This window comes from Malus sylvestris, chromosome 13, assembly GCF_916048215.2.
Source record: "Malus sylvestris chromosome 13, drMalSylv7.2, whole genome shotgun sequence".
Lineage (NCBI taxonomy): Eukaryota > Viridiplantae > Streptophyta > Magnoliopsida > Rosales > Rosaceae > Malus > Malus sylvestris.
This window is the reverse complement of record NC_062272.1, coordinates 16,020,061-16,038,344: the sequence shown is the minus strand read 5'-3', so window position 1 is coordinate 16,038,344 and position 18,284 is coordinate 16,020,061. Positions and strand designations below refer to the sequence as shown.

At 41.2% G+C, this 18,284-nt stretch overlaps 2 protein-coding genes and 1 pseudogene across 4 annotated transcripts; 2 read left to right on the top strand and 1 right to left on the bottom strand.

Moving 5' to 3' along the window:
• Nucleotides 1–45: 45 nt before the first annotated feature.
• On the top strand, nucleotides 46–10,667 carry LOC126594794 (uncharacterized). Its single transcript, XM_050261052.1, has 6 exons — nucleotides 46–167; nucleotides 309–414; nucleotides 1,417–1,461; nucleotides 1,586–1,694; nucleotides 2,159–2,447; nucleotides 10,177–10,667. Exons 1-6 carry the CDS (start codon nucleotides 120–122, stop codon nucleotides 10,366–10,368), a joined length of 789 nt encoding a protein of 262 aa, XP_050117009.1. The 5' UTR covers nucleotides 46–119; the 3' UTR covers nucleotides 10,369–10,667.
• A 1,334-nt stretch (nucleotides 10,668–12,001) lies between these two features.
• Nucleotides 12,002–13,161, top strand: LOC126594799 (uncharacterized; annotated as a pseudogene).
• Nucleotides 13,162–13,501: 340 nt separating this feature from the next.
• On the bottom strand, nucleotides 13,502–17,956 carry LOC126594792 (protein OBERON 1). Of its 3 annotated transcripts, none has more exons than XM_050261048.1 (6): nucleotides 17,760–17,956; nucleotides 17,543–17,586; nucleotides 16,089–16,531; nucleotides 14,844–15,406; nucleotides 14,692–14,758; nucleotides 13,502–14,539 (listed from the first exon to the last, which is right to left on the bottom strand). In XM_050261048.1, the coding sequence occupies exons 3-6, from the start codon at nucleotides 16,483–16,485 to the stop codon at nucleotides 14,121–14,123; spliced, it is 1,446 nt and encodes a 481-aa protein (XP_050117005.1). In that variant the 5' UTR covers nucleotides 16,486–16,531; nucleotides 17,543–17,586; nucleotides 17,760–17,956; the 3' UTR covers nucleotides 13,502–14,120. The 3 variants fall into 3 exon arrangements, with proteins under 3 accessions (XP_050117005.1, XP_050117007.1, XP_050117006.1); XM_050261050.1 differs by having other exon boundaries at nucleotides 16,089–16,478; XM_050261049.1 differs by having other exon boundaries at nucleotides 16,089–16,469.
• Between the last annotated feature and the right edge of the window lie 328 nt (nucleotides 17,957–18,284).

The window sequence follows — 18,284 nt, the reverse complement described above, 5'->3', positions numbered from 1 at the left end:
AACAATCTGACTATACAACTATAGAACACACGACATGTCGTTTATATGCGGCTCTCCTTCCTTTGTAATTTGTATCTACAAGGAGGAAACGTTCTACGATCTGAAGCCCCCAAAAAGCAATGGGAGAAGCTTTGTTCGAGCTGGAGCAACATCTCAGGTACAAACAGGTAAAAATTTCCACTCCCATTTCACAAATTTCCCCAATTTCAGTCACCAAATTCCTCGAAACCCTAATCCCAATTCAGGTTTACCCAAGAATCACCCATTAGTTGCTAACCTTGCTGTACCAAATATGTGTATATATGCAGGTAAAACTGACGCCTGAAGAAACTAAGATTCTTCTGACTTGCAAGTCCAAAGCTGTCAGGGAGTTTACATTCGGAGGTCTTGCTGCTGCCACTGTTGCCTGGACAGGTCTCTCTCTCGTTTGGCAATCTTCTTGTTCAGGGTTCCTGTGTGTTTTGTGAATTTTTATCTGCCAACTATGTATTTCTGTATATTTCAATTCATTGGGAGGTTGGAGTTTCCAGTTGTGTGATAGCGGTAGTGGTACAAGCGAGTGACTTTTTTCGATATTAGCTAATTTGGCACACATTTTGTTTCTCATTCGCCAAAAGCTGCAAAACCCAGTTTTGATTTGGTCATTTTCTGTTACGAGAGTTTGCATTGGTTTCGGATAGAGAAATGAGGGTTCGATTTCTCATTATTTGGATGGAGAGTTTGCATTAGGCCATTGTCGGTTACAACAGTGTGCACTGGTTTTGGATAGAGAAACATTGGTTCTCCAGTATTTCAAGTTTTCGTTGTTCCATGGTTTTGAGGTAGTTATCAAGAGATGTTTACCGATTGCCAGTGCCACATGGTTTTGAGGTAGTTATCAAGAGATGTTTACTGATTGCCAGTGCCACACTTATGTTCAAGTGAAAAAGGATATGTACTTATTAAAGTGTATTGAAGTACGTTGGTTTCGCTGCTTGGAATAATAATTCATTGCATTAGAGTTTATACATTTTAGTATCCTGTTCTCTTTTCTTCTTTTCTTAATTCTGCACTTTTTGAAACATTACAAGGGAAAGGATATCAGCTTGCAAATTGCAATTGATATTTATGGTTCATAGAATTGTAATCTTACACATTTCCTGGGGCTTTTATGAATGTTTACCATCTGCATATCACTTTTATACTCATTTATAATCATTCGAAGGAGCAAGCTGGTGAAAAGTTATAGGATTCTTTAATAAACAATTATGTTAATTTTTTTGTTCCATTTAATTTACATGTAAAGGTTCCTCTTTTGGGTTCCAATAATGATTCAGGTTTTTTTATTGTAAGTTTGGATTGTTATTACTTCGTTAGCATAATTGTTGTTTATTTATATGTTTCATTCTTTTAACAATCTCAGTTTCTTTATCGCAGCATCAAAGAAGCTGAATACGTTTATTCGACTTAACCTTTCAGGAGGTGGGTTAAACTCTCTCTCTCTCTCTCTCTCTCTCTCTCTCTCTCTCTCTCTATATATATATATATATATATGAATCATGGGTACCTATCACTTCTCCTTTGAACAAGTTTTATGCTTCTGCAGGAGCTGCTGCTCTATTTGGACTATGGAGCTTGTCTAGGTCCTTAAATTCATGTGTTAACCATATTCTTTCTCAGGATGGAAGTCGTATGCAGGCGGAGTTAGCAACTATGTATGTCACCATTTTTATTTTTAGGATGTTTGATGATTCACTTTTGTGTAATTGGCTAGAAACACTAGTTTTCTTCTGGTATGCATGAATAGTCATCTTAGCTGTCTTGGTGTGGATCTTTAGCCATCTTGGTGTGGATCTATTCTTCATGAGTTGTAATTAGGAGTTGAAAATTTTGAGTTCATTGTCCTTCTTACACTTATGGAATTGAAGTCCTTCTGATACATTTATTCATTCACAAAAACTTCATTTTCGGTATATGACTAATGTCTGCCCTTCCATCACATCTCTGCCAACCCGTACTTGATTTTGTATGTAATTATCTGAGTATATATGGGACATTACTGTACATGTATTTATCCGGAAAAGAAATGCATTGTAGTATATGACCAATATCTGCTTGTTTACTAACTTTAATTGAAATTTTTGAATTATTGAACTGTGAACTGTGATTCAAATAACAGAATGGTGAATAAGTATCAGAATGATCCTTCTATGATGGGGCTTATCTCTAAACAGTTCTATTCTGAGAAAGTTTTTTATGATGCGAACTCAGATCAGCCAACGCTGAGGTGGCGTTATTGGAATTATTTTAGTGATAACATTAGCCATGGTCGAAGAACAGATTACAGCGATTCTCAAGGTGATCCGGACCAGGCTTCCCATGGTGACCATCAGAGTTCCTCTGACAGTGACTCCCGGAACACCCAGAATGATTCCCACAAAATACGTTTTGCTCCCAAACAAGTTCCTGTAAGAAACTTATCTAGTATTTTTTTCTTAGAAATGGTTGCATTACATTGCTGACAAGTTTAGTTTTATAAGTAGCGATAGTATCAAAAGAGTAAGACAAAAGAACAAGACTTGGAAGTGCCCAAGAACTAGATGGTGGAATCTAAAAGAAGAAAAACAAGCCATTTTCAAAGAGAAGGTAATCACCCAATGTGTGTGGGATAGAGAGGGGGAAGCTAGCCAAATGTGGGATTCCATGGCTAGTTGTATCCGAAAAGTAGCAAAAGAGGTATTAGGAGAGTCCAAGGGCTTTGCCCCACACCAAAAGGAATCTTGGTGGTGGAATGAGGAGGTACAAACAAAGGTGAAGGCTAAGAAGGAATGTTGTAAAGCCTTATACAAGGAGAGGACCGATGAAAATGGTGAAAGGTATAGAAAAGCGAAGCAAGAGGCGAAGAAAGCTGTCAGAGAAGCTAAGTTAGCGGCTTACGACGATATGTATAAACGACTAGATACCAAAGAAGGAGAGTTGGATATCTATAAACTAGCTAGAGCAAGGGAAAAGAAGACAAGGGACCTAAACCAAGTGAGGTGCATCAAGGATGAGGATGGAAAGGTTCTTGCTACAGAGAACGCGGTTAAAGACAGATGGAGAGGTTATTTTCATAATCTTTTCAATGAAGGACATGAAAGGAGTGCTTCTTTAGGGGAGTTGAGTAACTCAGAAGAGTGTAGAAACTACTCCTTTTATCGTCGAATCCGGAAGGAAGAAGTGGTTGTAGCTTTGAAGAAGATGAAGCATAGAAAAGCAATAGGCCCAGACGATATACCAATCGAAGTGTGGAAAGTTTTGGGAGAGACAGGTATAACATGGCTCACTGACCTTTTCAATAGGATTTTGAAAACGAAGAAGATGCCAAATGAGTGGCGAACGAGCACTTTGGTGCCTATCTACAAGAATAAGGGCGACGTACAAAATTGCATGAACTATAGGGGTATTAAGCTAATGAGTCATACAATGAAGCTCTGGGAGAGAGTCACTGAGCATAGATTGAGGCAAGAGACACGGGTTTCGGACAACCAATTCGGGTTCATGCCAGGGCGCTCAACCATGGAGGCAATCTATCTCTTACGAAGATTGATGGAAAGATATAGAGATGGGAAAAAGGATTTACACATGGTCTTTATAGATTTGGAAAAAGCGTATGATAGGGTCCCAAGAGACATTCTTTGGAGGATTTTAGAGAAGAAAGGAGTACGAGTAGCATATATCCAAGCTATAAAGGATATGTATGAAGGAGCAAAGACTGCCGTAAGAACTCATGAAGGACAAACCGAAAGCTTTCCCATAACTGTAGGATTACATCAAGGCTCATCCTTAAGTCCTTACCTTTTTGCGTTGGTAATGGATGAGTTAACAGGACATATTCAAGATGATATTCCTTGGTGTATGCTTTTCGCAGACGATATAGTGTTGATAGATGAAACTCAGGAAGGGGTAAATGCAAAGCTTAACCTTTGGAGAGAAGTGTTGGAATCTAAAGGTCTTCGCCTAAGCCGATCAAAGACAGAATATATGGAGTGCAAGTTCAGTGCAAATGGAGGCCAAAACGAGTTAGGGGTGAGGATCGGAGATCAAGAAATACCAAAGAGCGACCGTTTTCGTTACCTAGGATCTATCTTGCAAAAGAACGGAGAATTAGATGGAGATCTCAACCATAGAATACAAGCTGGATGGATGAAGTGGAAGAGTGCATCCGGCGTGTTGTGTGACCGCCGTATGCCACTGAAGCTCAAGGGAAAATTTTATAGGACAGCAATAAGGCCGGCAATGCTGTATGGCACAGAATGTTGGGCGGTGAAACATCAACACGTACACAAAATGGGTGTAGCGGAGATGAGGATGCTTCGTTGGATGTGTGGGCACACGAGAAAGGATAAGATTAGGAATGAGGATATCCGGGGTAAAGTAGGAGTAGCCGAAATTGAAGGAAAGATGAGAGAAAATCGGTTACGGTGGTTTGGACATGTGCAAAGAAGGCCTACTGACGCTCCGATTAGAAGATGCGACTATGGGACAGAGGTTCAGGGCCGAAGGGGTAGAGGAAGACCTAGGAAAACTTTGGAAGAGACTCTAAGAAAAGACTTAGAGTACTTGGATCTAACGAAGGACATGACACAGGATCGAGCACAATGGCGTTCTAAGATTCATATAGCCGATCCCACTCAGTGACTTGGATTTTCCAAGTCTCCAACCAAGAAGTTTTCCTCACTCGGGAAATTAAGGGAACACTACCCCAACCTACATGCTCCACTCAGAAAGCTTCAACATACAAGCTTCAACAAAAGAAAATTCAAAGAACTTAGCGAAGAAGGCTTTGGTGTATTTAACACAATACGTTGAAATGAAGGAAAGCTTATTTATTGATATCCCCGATAAGCTACAAATATGTACATATACATGAGTCAAAATAAACACACAAGAGGGAGCCTTCACAAAGGTTGCTTAGGAGAAGTCTCAGCAGTCGGTAGAGCCCCAGAAAGAGAATGCACCGGAGGGGGATCATTTGGAGCCTCAGTACTGGACAGAACCCTAGAAGGAGGAGGCATCAAAGGTTGATCATTTGGAGCTTCATTACGCGGTACAGCCCCAGAAGACGAAGGCAATAAATGCCTTTGGAACAAACCCACAAATCTCTGATGATCAAGTAAAACCTGACCATCAGTTTCCTTCATCTGGTCAAGCTTCCTCTTCATGTTTGTAGCATAGTCATGTGCGAGCCGGTGCAACTGTTTATTCTCATGCTTGAGCCCTCTAATCTCCTGTTTGAGACTCATCACTTCAGCCGCCAATGATTCAACTTGGCGGGTTCGAGCAAATAGGCGTTGTGCCATATTAGACACAGAACCTGCACACTGAACACTGAGAGCCAGCGAATCCTTAACAGCTAACTCATCAGACCGTTTGGAAAGTAGTCTGTTATCTTTGGGAGTGAGAAGGTTCCTGGCCACCACCGCAGCGGTCATATCATTCTTCATCACGGAATCCCCAACGGTAAGAGGACCAGTTGGGGAGACGAAGGATGGGCGCCATATGTTGTCTGGAGAAGGCGGGGCTGCCTCTTCAACAAGGTTCAAGTCAAAACGACGGTCGGAGGGGCCAGACATTTTCAAAGGTGTTGAAGAGAGAAGAGGTCGGACAAATCAAGATCTTAGAAGTGCAAGAATGAAGCTTCTACTGGTGGAGATTCAAGTGTGCTTTGGAACTTAATGCCAGCCCCTATAAAAATCTGCACTCGACGGAGCTTTAGAAATCAAAGAGGCGCCTGCTCAGATATCGAAGAGGCGTTTGCTTTCTCAAAAGTTGGGCTGCTTAGAGATCACGAGGGTTGATCTCAGAAATCGAAGAGCCGTTTGCTTTCTCAAAAGTTGGGCTGCTCAAAGACCACGAAGGCCGATCTCAGAAATCGAAGAGGCGCTCGCTTTCTCAAAAGCTGGGCTCCCTAGAGACCACGAGGGCCGATCTCAGAAATCGAAGAGGCACCTACTTTTCCAGCCTTGTCAGCACCTGTCACACGCACACTCAGCTTTGCGGAAATTATGGGCATTCTGTCAAAGACTTCTGGGGAAGTAGAAAACACATGAATCTTACTGTTCAATCACCCACTTCCCACACGCAACAATAGCTCATGGGTACCACAGATAACTTTGCCAAAGTTCTCTGCCAAAGTTGAGCACGTGAAGCTTGCAGCTCCCACTACATCGCTCTGACCAAGAAGGGTAAAAGAATAGCAAAGAAACAGCACTAACAAAGTTTAGACCCATAAATTTTGAAGGTCTAGCTACCATATTATTACCCACAAGGGTAAAGGAACAGTACCACTGCTGGATAATTGGAAAGTCCATGTATGTCAACCTCTGTGCTTCGTGGCAAGGTAGACTAGCAAACATGCCCAACCTTTACTCACATTCGAGAAAACACTCCCAATAAGATTGCTTGCTCCAAAATCGAAGAGGCACCGTCCTCCGAATCTAAAGAGCCAGACTCCCAACATGACTACTTTCTTAAAAATCGAAGAGAGGGTAAAGGAACATTACCATTGCTGGATAATTGGAAAGTCTCTATGTGTCAACCTCTGTGCTTCGTGGCAAGGTAGACTAGCAAACATGCCCAACCTTTACTCACATTCGAGAAAACACTCCCAACAAGATTGCTTGCTCCAAAATCGAAGAGGCACCGCCCTCCGAATCTCGAGAGCCACTCTCCCAACATGATTACTTTCTCAAAAATCGAAGAGACACTGCTCCCCGAATCTCGAGAGCCAGACCCCCAGCATGATTGCTTTCTCAAAAATCGGTGAGGCACCGTTCTCCGAATCAATCGAAGAGGCGCTCGCTTTCTCAAAAGCTGGGCTGCTCAGAGACCACGAGGGCCGATCTCAGAAATCAAAGAGGCACCTACTTTTCTAGCCTTGTCAGCACCTGTCACACGCACACTCACCTTTGCAGAAATTATGGGCATTCTGTCGAAGACTTCTGGTGAAGTAGAAAGCACATGAATCTTACTGTTCAATCACCCACTTCCCACACGCAACAATAACTCATGGGTACCACAGATCACTTTGCCAAAGTTCTCTGCCAAAGTTGAGCACGTGAAGCACGTGAAGCTTGCAGCTCCCACTACATCGCTCTGACCAAGAAAGGTAAAAGAATAGCAAAGAAACAGCACTAACAAAGTTTAGACACATAAATTTTGAAGGTCTAGCTACCATATTATTACCCACAAGGGTAAAGGAACAGTACCACTGCTGGATAATTGGAAAGTCCCTGTGTGTCAACCTCTGTGCTTCGTGGCAAGGTAGACTAGCAAACATGCCCAACCTTTACTCACATTCGAGAAAACAGTCCCAACAAGATTGCTTGCTCCAAAATCGAAGAGGCACCGTCCTCCGAATCTCGAGAGCCAGACTCCCAACATGACTACTTTCTCAAAATCGAAGAGAGGGTAAAGGAACAGTACCATTGCTGGATAATTGGAAAGTCCCTATGTGTCAACCTTTGTGCTTCGTGGCAAGGTAGACTAGCAAACATGTCCAACTTTTACTCACATTCGAGACAACACTCCCAACAAGATTGCTTGCTCCAAAATCGAAGAGGCACCGCCCTCCGAATCTCGAGAGCCAGACTCCCAACATGATTACTTCCTCAAAAATCGAAGAGACACTGCTCTCCGAATCTCGAGAGTCAGACCCCCAACATGATTGCTTTCTCAAAAATCGAAGAGGCATCGTTCTCCGAATCTCGAGAGCCAGATACCACAGACCACTTTTTCAAAGTGCTCTGACAGAGTTAAAACATGTGAAACTGGCAGCTCCCACTACCGTGCTATGACCAAGCAGGGTAAAGGAATAGCATTACTACTTGTTGTTAGGGAGACTCCTATATATGTCGACCTCCATCCCCAACGGACAGGCAGACCTGCAAAAATGCTCAACCCTTCATCATATCTGAGAGGGCACTCCCAACAAAGCCTTTCGAAATATTCAGCTTTCTTTCCCCCCGATAATACCTCTGCAAACAAGCTATACTAGAGCAAGAATATCTCATATCATCAGGGTTAAAAGCAAGAGTATCCCATATCATGCTTTTTCCCTGTTTTTTCTTTTGGCCTTGTTTTTACCTGCAAGACAAGGAGAAAGAGAGCAATCAGTCAGCACTTGGAATCAAGCTTCCAGCCAGGAACTGACTGCCTGGAACCCCTTACTTGATTACTTACCTGGCATTGCTCTCGAGTACTCATCTTCAACATCTTATGTTTCCAGGGAAGATTCCGCATCTGCTTGAGGAACAGATAGGGCAAGTGCGAAGGATACAAGGAAGCATGTGGAGACAAGCGTAACAGCACACGTGCCGATACATCCATTACTCTGTCAAAAGCAAAAGTATCCCATATCAGCAGGGTGGAACGTACTCTAGATTTGATGGACTTGTTTTGACCCTCAAATTCTTCAGTCGGCCTTATACTCTGGAGGAAACCAGAAAACCCTCCAGCTCAGTTCAAGAATAAGCCTGTGGAAAGTTACTTCTTCAAAAGCAAAAGTATCTCATATCATCTCTTCTCATTTTTCTTCTCTTTATCCTTCATGCTGCTGCAAGATGGGGAGAAGGTGAACAATCAGTCGGAGCTCTGATTGCTTACCTTGTCTGTCACCTCTTTCAGCAGACCCCCTAGCTCGGCGACTTGGGGGACTCCTACTACATGGTTTGTATCGCGCTTGACCAAGCCTGAAACTACAAGTAAGCTTCAAGTGAAATTGATACATTACCTTGTGCATCTCCACCAGTTAAAGATACCACCCCTGGATGGAGGAAGAGTACTTCCAGAGAAGATGCCACATCTACCTATGAGACAGATAAGGCAAGTCAAGACGACACCACACTCCGATACTTAGAAGTTTCGTGATTACGAGATCATTCTCCCACAATATTTCCTAATGTCATTTGTACTAAATCATTCACTCGTACTCACTAAAGGAGAGCTTGAACCTATGTACTTGTGTAAACCCTTCACAATTAATGAGAACTCTTCTATTCCGTGGACGTAGCCAATCTGGGTGAACCACGTACATCTTGTGTTTGCTTTCCTATCTCTATCCATTTATATACTTATCCACACTAATGACCGGAGCAATCTAGCGAAGATCACAAAAAGCGACCGTTTTCGTTACCTATGATCTATCTTGCAAGAGAACGGAGAATTAGATGGAGATCTCAACCATAGAATACGAGCTGGATGGAAAGAGTGCATCCGGCGTGTTGTGTGACCGTCGTAGGCCACTGAAGCTCAAGGGAAAATTTTATAAGACGGCAATAAGGCCAGCGATGTTGTATGGCAGAGAATGTTGGGTGGTGAAGCATCAACACGTAAACAAAATGGGTGTAGCGGAGATGAGGATGCTTCGTGGGATGTGTGGGCACACGAGAAAGGATAAGATTGGGAATGAGGATATCCGAGGTACAGTAGGAGTAGCCGAAATTGTAGGAAAGATGAGAGAAAATCGGCTCTGGTGATTTGGACATGTGCAAAGAAGGCCGACTGACGCTCCGGTTCGAAGATGTGACTACGGGACAGAGGTTCAGGGCCGAAGGGGTAGAGGAAGACCTAGGAAAACTTTGGAAGAGACTCTAAGAAAAGACTTAGAGTACTTGGATCTAACGGAGGACATGACACAAAACCGAGCGCAATGGCGTTCTAGGATTCATATAGCCGACCCCACTTAGTGGGAAAAGGCTTTGTTGTTGTTGTTGTTGTTGTTGATGTAGCATAAACTTGTCACTGTCGAGGAATGTGTACATAAGATAGTTTGTAGCCTTAATAATTCATAGAGTTGAACATTATACCCACCAAATGCATGTGAACCCCATTACATGGTGCAGAAAACCATACCCCGATCAAATTTGCATGCCAAAGAAAGTATCATGCCCTGGGCCTATACCGGTAGCAAACCTAACTGCTTAGGTATATAAATTTCAATCTTTTTCACAGGTGTGTCTTCAGATAAGTTACATGATGAAATCAACAGCAATAGTACTATAGTAGGATCATTTGTACTCTGCACGTTCAGAAGGGGTTTCCACTCTTCCCTGTTGCCTATGTACATATCTGAATAATGATGAGGAAACTACACTTACTTTTCATGGCATATGATAAGGGTCTCTTGTATTCTGACTCATCTATTTCTTATCGTAGGTGAACTCTGGTGTTGATGTAATGGTTGACCCTTTTGATTGCGTGTTTGGTAATACAAGCAAGGAGATTCTTCTTCCAAGTAGCTCTAGCACTGTCAATCCCCCAAAAGTACAGACTCGTAAACATAGAAGATCTCACCGTAGGCGTCATATGCACCATGAGGAAGACGTACCAAAAATGGAACATACGTAACAGAGTCGATGTGGTTGAGCATACGAGAAGATCAAAGGGGAGAGCTTAAGGGAAGTACAAATTGCCCTTTCAATTGCCTTGTGTTTGTCAGACCCCTCCAGGAAGAGAGCATCTCTGTCTCAATTTACCACAGTATCAGGCAAGTTACTGTCATTTACTTTTCACCGCTGTGTAATTATTGATGAATCAATAGTTGAGTTCCATTTGGGCTCGTTATGCATTTGAAGATGCAGAGTGCTCCTTCAATGAGCAACAACAATAAGCGGTTAATTTTTTTAATACAAGCGATATTAAAATAAGTGGTTAGTTTGGATATGCATGTATTATGTTTCCCATTTTATCATTCTGTTGGAAAGACGTATTTTTTCAAAAACGAAAGAAGCTCCACAATCCAAACGTGAAAATCTTAATCTGAAAGCTAGCAAGCAGATTTTGGAATTTTATGGTCACCAAATGTCCCCAGTTAGGAAAAATCACCCTCTAATCTTTGGATTAATTTCAAAGATATTGAAAAAATAACAAGAAGAAAAAAAACAAATCTATGGGTGCTGGGTTTAGAGTAGTTTCAATGGACAATGGTTGTTTGTCACCGAGCACCCCATGTACTGCTATATGAAAACTACAGCAAGCACTGTCTCTATCTGCGCACTTAATCCAAAATTTTGTAGAGATAATAAATTAAAATTGTTTTGTTTTAGTTGGTCACCCCTTCTGCGAAGGGTCGGGGAACCTTCATTCTCTGTCCTATAGTTTATACAATGCTAACAGTTTTGCTCACCGCTTTGTTTTTTTTTTTTTTTTTTTTTTTTTTTTTTTTTTTTTTTTTTTTTTTTTTTGAAGAGTTTAAATCTTGAAACTTGTATAGAAGATAGACTAAACCAGACTTATCTTAATCGACAATAATTACACCGGTGGGCATCATTTTACGCTGCTGAGCAAAAAATTACTATTGTATAACTAGATAGAATATGCACACATCTAAAATTTCTTGTATATTCTAAATTCTGTGATAAAAGAGCTCATGCAAAGTCGATCGATGTTAGTTTTGTAAAATGCCATATTAGACAAGGGTGGAGGAGGGAGTGTAACTTCAAGGAAGTTGCCAATGAGTCTAGGAGACGGAATGTCCCTTTCTTCTTTTTTGGTAACGGAATGTCCCTTACTTCCTTCCTCTTAGAAAGTTAGAAATATGAAAATGTACCCATTTCATGTTAGTTAACTTGCTCGTCAACCTAGAAATATTAGCAAGCAGTCATTTCCATGTGTTGTTCTTCTCACAAGGACATGTCTTTATGCGTTGATCACTCGTTTGCCACTGAAAAAACGTCAAAAAAAATCCCAAAACACGTTGACAAAGTTGTCACATAATAAAACGAAAACGAATTCAAAAGGACAACCTAAATTGTGTCACAAGACATGAGCTTGGAAGGTGACTTACAATTACTATGAAATTACACCCTATATATCTCTATTATTATATAATTACACAAGGAATAACCTTTTTTATCCTTGTCCTGTTAAGATTTCCTTGACATCAAAGTAGCTATAAACGATGGTGCAAAAAATTAAAATATGGCCAAAATTGTAATTATAGTAAAGTCCAAGGATGAAACCTAAACCATCTTGCCTTTTATATATTCTGCTGTGATTCTGCCCATCGCCTCTCTAGCCACTATGCTTACCCAGAAAGGGAGCTTTCCTTAACGCCCTTTTCAAATTGCAGCCAACATTTCTTTCATTCTCCCCAATTTCTAAATTATCAGAAAGAAATTGGGAAAATTCAATTCAATTCAATCCAATCCAATCCATTTCAATATCAATCCAATCCAATCCAATCCAATCCAATTTCTAGGGTTAGGGCATTTTCCCAAAAAATACCCAAATCAATTTTCCCACCGATCCTTTATGATTCCTTCTTTTGGTAAAAACAACAACCCAATCAGGATTTTGATTCCCACCCAAGATTGGCCTGCCTTTTTCACAAGAAGGGCATCTTTCATCTTTCTATTAGTCTTGTCGCATCCCTCTATTTCTTCTGCAGCTCCACTACCTCCGCCACCGCCGCCCCAGCAGCTGCCACTGAAGCCGCCAACCATGAAGGTCCACCCCATGCCCAGGAAGCGCAACATCACCGTCCAATACAGATCAAGAAACCCACTTTCTGAAGCGCAGGCACTTTTGGGTCTGACCCATAAGAAGCTCCGCCGTCTCCCCCATGTCTTCAGCCGGATCCTGGAGCTCCCCTTTCGGTCCGACGCTGACGTTCTGGTCCAGGAGAATCCCGATTGCTTCCGATTCGTCGCCGAAGCCGATAATATCGGCGACGGCGTGAGGGCCCACACCATCGAAATCCATCCCGGGGTGACCAAAATCGTGGTTCGCGAAAGTGGATCGGCGGAATTGACGATGGACGAGCTCGAGCTCGACATGTGGAGGTTTCGGCTGCCGGAATCGACTCGACCCGAGTTGGCCAGCGCGGTTTTCGTGGACGGGGAGCTTATCGTGACGGTGCCGAAGGATGTGGGAGTGGAGAATGCGGACGGGGGTGATGGTGGCGGAGAGGTTTGGGGCGGTGGCGACGGGAATGGGGGTGGGGGTTTCAGAGGAGGTATGGGTAACCGCCTTGTTCTTGTACAGTAATTATCTCTGTATTTTTTAAATCTTTTTACTTGTTTGGGCTATAATTTTAGTTGTTCCAATTAAGTTGGATTTAGCTTTGCAACTGAGCTTTTGAGGCTGCCGTTGTTTTATGCTGCTGTTCTTGTTGAATGAAAGAAATGTTGGTTTTAGCAATGATGATGCAATTGTGTACTGGATCTGGATTGGTCTTTTAGATCTAGGTTATTGGTATTGCTTTTGCTTTTGCTTTTGCTTTTGCATGCGGTGTTTCCGCCGTTGCGATTTTCACACTCCCGTTTACTCCTTTTGACACTGCTCGGTGCTGTCCTTGTTTCCGTTCCTTGATTCTCGTTTGATTTATTAATCCTAGTACTAAGAGATTGAAAACTGAAAGCTGGGGGGGTTGCTTTAGCTTCATTCGTCCGAAAGTAGCACAAACCCACGATTGATGACTATTTAAATTTTCAGTTTTTGTATAAATCGGAAAACCAAATAAGCAAGCATAACCAAACCATTTTAACAACTTGAAAGGTCCATTTCATTCCGAAGAAACTATATTTGTGCATTGTGCACACATTGTACACACATTGTACAGGAAATGAAAATGCCTACATCTGCAACCAACCTATTCACACGAACGAAGAGCAGCAGCACTCCTGCTCCAAAGTGTTCTCTAGTTGCCAAAATTTCCGATTCCCCAGTCAGGCGAACCGCCTTCACAGACATAAAGAAAAGCAAAAATCGCAGTCGGGGAAATTGGGAGGTTGAGAGCGCACTTGCCTGATGCTTCAAACAGACTATAATCTGCGACGACCTTTCTCATGCACCGTTTCATCAAACAACGCAATCACTGCAAGAAGGTGCAGATTCTTTGGGAGCTCATAGGATACAATTCACAACATAAGAGGGTTCCTTGAAAGTCCTTCAACGGCCTCTTCATACCTTTCTTCTGCCAGTAGGCACAGGCTGATTCTACTAGATGCCCTCGTGCTTACAAACCCTCACACAAAAATGTGACAGCCCGATTGCACAAAAATCTAATGCGCAATCGGTTCAAACCATAAAGAAGCCAGTTCAATACCAAAGTTGATGAAACAACGAAATTAAACCATCATAATCCAGTAAGGTTTACTTCAATCCTCAATTGCCAAACTGAAGTGCTCCTTCAGGACAGCTCTAGAAGTCTTTCCAAATCCGTTGGCCACTTCTTCCATATCCTTAAGCTTTTTGACTTCGCTTTTAATCTGCTTCACTCTGCTCATTACAGTACTCAGTAAAGCATCCGAGTCAGTTGACGCGTGCTGTACCAAATCAGACTTCTCCTTCTCAAGTTGCTGATACAGATTACAGAGATAGTTCTTCTGTGCATTAAGGCATTCCTCCGCCATTTTAAATTCAGTTTCCTGTGACCTTCTTAGTGCATGGAGAACCTGATCAATCTCTTCCTCAAGTTTTTGAGCTTCAGTTCGATAATAAAATTGCGAGCCCCTGACATCCAAGGGTTCTTGGAAGCCAGTAAGTTCCATGACAGTATCCCCATGATGAGAGACATCTGTATGCAAATGAAAACATTTTAGAGAGAGAGAGAGAGAGAGAGAGATGAAACCTTGTGCAAATTAACTAATTTTATTTTTTGTACAGCATCCAAAAAGTTGCAAGTAATTATCATAACATAATTACTTAATTTTAGAAAAGGAAGATTACCAGTGGAGATTGTCGAAAAATTGTCTCCCTCTTTCCAAATATCTTCAAGATTAGTCCCACATTTGAGCTGCTTAAAATAGAAATGTTATATTGCCGGAATTTTAGGAAGTGTAAGTGTGGGAGTCTAAATACTGTGAAGCTACTATATTTACCTTTTCAATGGCCACTTCAATACGTTTCAGCAGGTCCCTTGCACTGGTTTTCTGTGAACCACGCAAAATGCAGATACCAAAATTTAAAATCTTCTCAACATCATCCCGAGAATCAAGAGATTCGCAAGCAAGTAAAAGCCTTGTGACATGTGAAACCAAATCTGTTTTTTCATCACAGCGCCGGCAATAGTATTCAGAATCCAAGCCAATGCTTCCTCCTACAGTGCCAGCCATGTAACATCGCAGAGCACAATCAATGTGGGCAGCATGCCCACATATGCTACCATCATGCATCAATGCTTCGCATCGAATGTAATCATAACCTGCACAGGACGAGTTTACAGACTTGCAACAAAGAATGCAGCAGCAATCACGGCAGAACTTAGGTTCAGTGCAGCAAATATCACACTCCATTACTGCTAAAACTGGGCTTTCTGCTTGTTCCAACAGACTGCTGCACTTCTTATTTCCGGCTTTACAACGCTCAGTATCAGACATGTAATCAGGTTCTGCACACTCTTCAGGGGGTAGAACACGTGACACATGCTTTAACTTCGCACTACCTGCATAAATTCCACATGAAAGTAATGCTATTGGTTCTCCAATAAGTTGAGAAGTGAAAAACATATTAGATGCGTAGTAAACTAAATTAGTAAATTCTTGAACATGGATTTTATTTTTTATTTGTGAAAAGCTTTAAAACCAAAATGAGATATATTGTTATGACAGCTTGAATTTGATGATGTATACACTTCGCTCGCTGTTCGCTATACATAAAAAAATTCAAGAATCTTATAAAGACGGAGAAAAGATCATGATAAAAAAAAAACAAGACTCGGTTTGGATTGTAGATAGAAAATGAAACTTTAACGTATAGGAATGTTGAACAGAATCTGACAGCATTTAAATACCCCACTATTTTTTTTTTTCCAAAATTGACACCATTAGTTCAGCCATTCACTACACTAAATACAAATTAGAAAATAAACAACCAAACACACGTGTCTTGAAGACATAAGTCAAGAAATAAGAGCTTAGCCACCAGTCTCCAAGATAAATTGCTCTGGATCAAATCACCAACAAAAGATAATGAAAAGGAAAAGAAAACACAGGTACACAAACACCAGATCATTTCAAAGACAGACAAAGATATTATCATTTTATTTATATAAAGATGCCCTAAAGATATAAAAGCACAAAAGTTGAGAAAATAGAAAATAAAAATCAAATTTGCTTACGGCTGACCATTTGTCAATGCTGACTGGTGTGCAGGGATCCTCCAGGAGAATTTTGTAAAAAAGTCATCAAGATTTAAACCAGGAAATGTTGCTTTGATATATCGTTCAACTGCAAGCTTGCTTGCAAAACCATATTTCCTACGAGTTGAATGTTCACGATTGCGAAGACGCTTTGGAAGATAGAGATACCTATCCAGAAAGTGTCCAGCAGCAGAAACTCTCTTCCCCACCTTCCAGCGCCAATTATCACCAGGATTAGGCCAATTCACAGGAGCATAAGGCAAACCTTCCCCAGACTCATCAGGTAAAACTGGATTACAAACAAAACCATTTTCATTTGTCTCTGGTGTTCTATCACTTTCAGCATCAAAATCGATCTCCATGATTCCTGTATCAGCTGACATGTGGGTGAGGGTAGTGTACTTTCAAGCAATTGAAGAGTATGATAACCTATGAACCAACATTATTTTTTCTAGTTACAAAGTAACACAATGCAAAAACAACAACCAGAGCACATGCCAATGATTCATTTTATTCTTAGAAATAAACTCTTTGATATTATAATTACATGATATCTACGGCGTTGCAATATCAATAATTCTTTGAAATCCAGACAGGTATCCAACTTAATCCAACTTTCAGACTCCACGAATGGATAGGGAGTATGAGTAATTATGCCGTCTATCATAGTATTTGACCTAGAATTGTAACAGATTGTAATTTCACATCTATATGTAGGCACTAGGCAAAGATTTCATTCCACTTATTTCAAACAAGGAAAATTTTGAGCAAAGTTTGTTTGATACTGATTTCATATTTGAATCTCCCACCATCCATTCAACAACTGCCAGAAGCCCAAAAGCTTAAGCTATCAGCAGCGGCAAGCCAAGCCTAGGTCAGAAGTGGCCATGCCCCAAACCCATTTATTACTATCGTTATTGTATCTTGGGTGGGTTTGGTTTCAATCGGTTCGGTTTTTTTCCAAAACTGGTTTCGTTTATATATATATTTTAACAACACGGTCACACAGTGAAAGCCTCCAATGGAGGCCTATGCAACACAAAAAAAGGACATGGAAATGCATATGCAAATTCCGACTTGCTGACAGTGAGACATACACGGCAAATAATACACTAATCAGATTACTATGCCTACGCAAGAAGCCTTAATCGATTGAGACAATAAATAATTAGGAACGAAGAAGGAAAAGACAAAAAAGAAAAAGAATTAGGAGATGAACTTTTTGATAGGAGAATGTTGCACATGCATTCACGGAAGAAGGAAAGGACGAAAAAAAATAGGAGATGAAGGAGCCAAAATTAACTTGAAATATCAATCCTTGTTATATATGCAGACAATGGGTACCTATGAAAAATATGCAAAACCCCAATAATTATATAAGAATAAACAACAGAAAGTAATGATAGGATTAGATCTTATAGCTCGGAAGAATGTTTGTACCTCGGAGAGATTAGGGTTTCGGATTCCAGAAAGTCAGCTCGTCACTGCAACAACAAATCAAATTCATAGAAAATCAGCTAAACAAATTGAAATAGATAAATTCTTAAATTATGAAAAAGACAACGGGTTCAGAGAAACCATTTGGGGAAATGGAGGCCAAGAAAGGTAAAAGGAAGATCAAAAGGAAACAAAAAAAAAAAAGACAAAAGAAGCAAACCCCTTGGAAAACCCTCGAACCAACGAGAGAGGGTCACTGTGGGCGTACAGATCGGATTGAGTTGCAGCGGAAAAGCGACGGGGGTCACCGGAGATAGGCGGAGAGGGAGAGGGAGAGGGAGAAAGCAAATTTCTGAAAATTGGGGTATTAGGGTAATTAGCAAGAAATGGGCAACTTGTGATTATCCAAAATGAAGGGGTAATGCCTATTTATATTGTTTTACGGGCCGGGTTGACCCGCTATAAGTCAGGTTGAGTTGGGCAGCATTTATACAGACAAGTATGGCGCATCAAAAGATGAATGGGTAGATTCCTTTACATAAGCATAAGTCTTGGTCGGTTTAGGCACTTAGACAGAGTTGGACCGAGTTTGCACAAACGGGTCCTGTAGATGCAAATTTCGTTCAACGGTAGATTGACAAAAATCACACTTGCAAAATAAGAACATTAGTAGCCTAATTGACGAACATTCAAGAAAAAGGGGATGATGTCCGTCAAAGAGCCTCGAAAACCCAAGTCATAAATG

Excerpts from the sequence above, each read along its gene's own strand:
- LOC126594794 (XM_050261052.1), top strand. The coding sequence starts at position 120 with ATGGGAGAAGCTTTGTTCGAGCTGGAGCAACATCTCAGGTACAAACAG. Across the intron at positions 168-308 it reads AACATCTCAGGTACAAACAG|GTAAAACTGACGCCTGAAGA; the intron begins GTAAAAATTTCC and ends GTATATATGCAG. Across the intron at positions 2,448-10,176 it reads TTGCTCCCAAACAAGTTCCT|GTGAACTCTGGTGTTGATGT; the intron begins GTAAGAAACTTA and ends TTCTTATCGTAG.
- LOC126594792 (XM_050261048.1), bottom strand. The coding sequence starts at position 16,485 with ATGTCAGCTGATACAGGAATCATGGAGATCGATTTTGATGCTGAAAGT. Across the intron at positions 15,407-16,088 it reads CCAGTCAGCATTGACAAATG|GTAGTGCGAAGTTAAAGCAT; the intron begins GTCAGCCGTAAG and ends GAATTTATGCAG. Across the intron at positions 14,540-14,691 it reads TTTTTCGACAATCTCCACTG|ATGTCTCTCATCATGGGGAT; the intron begins GTAATCTTCCTT and ends ATTTGCATACAG.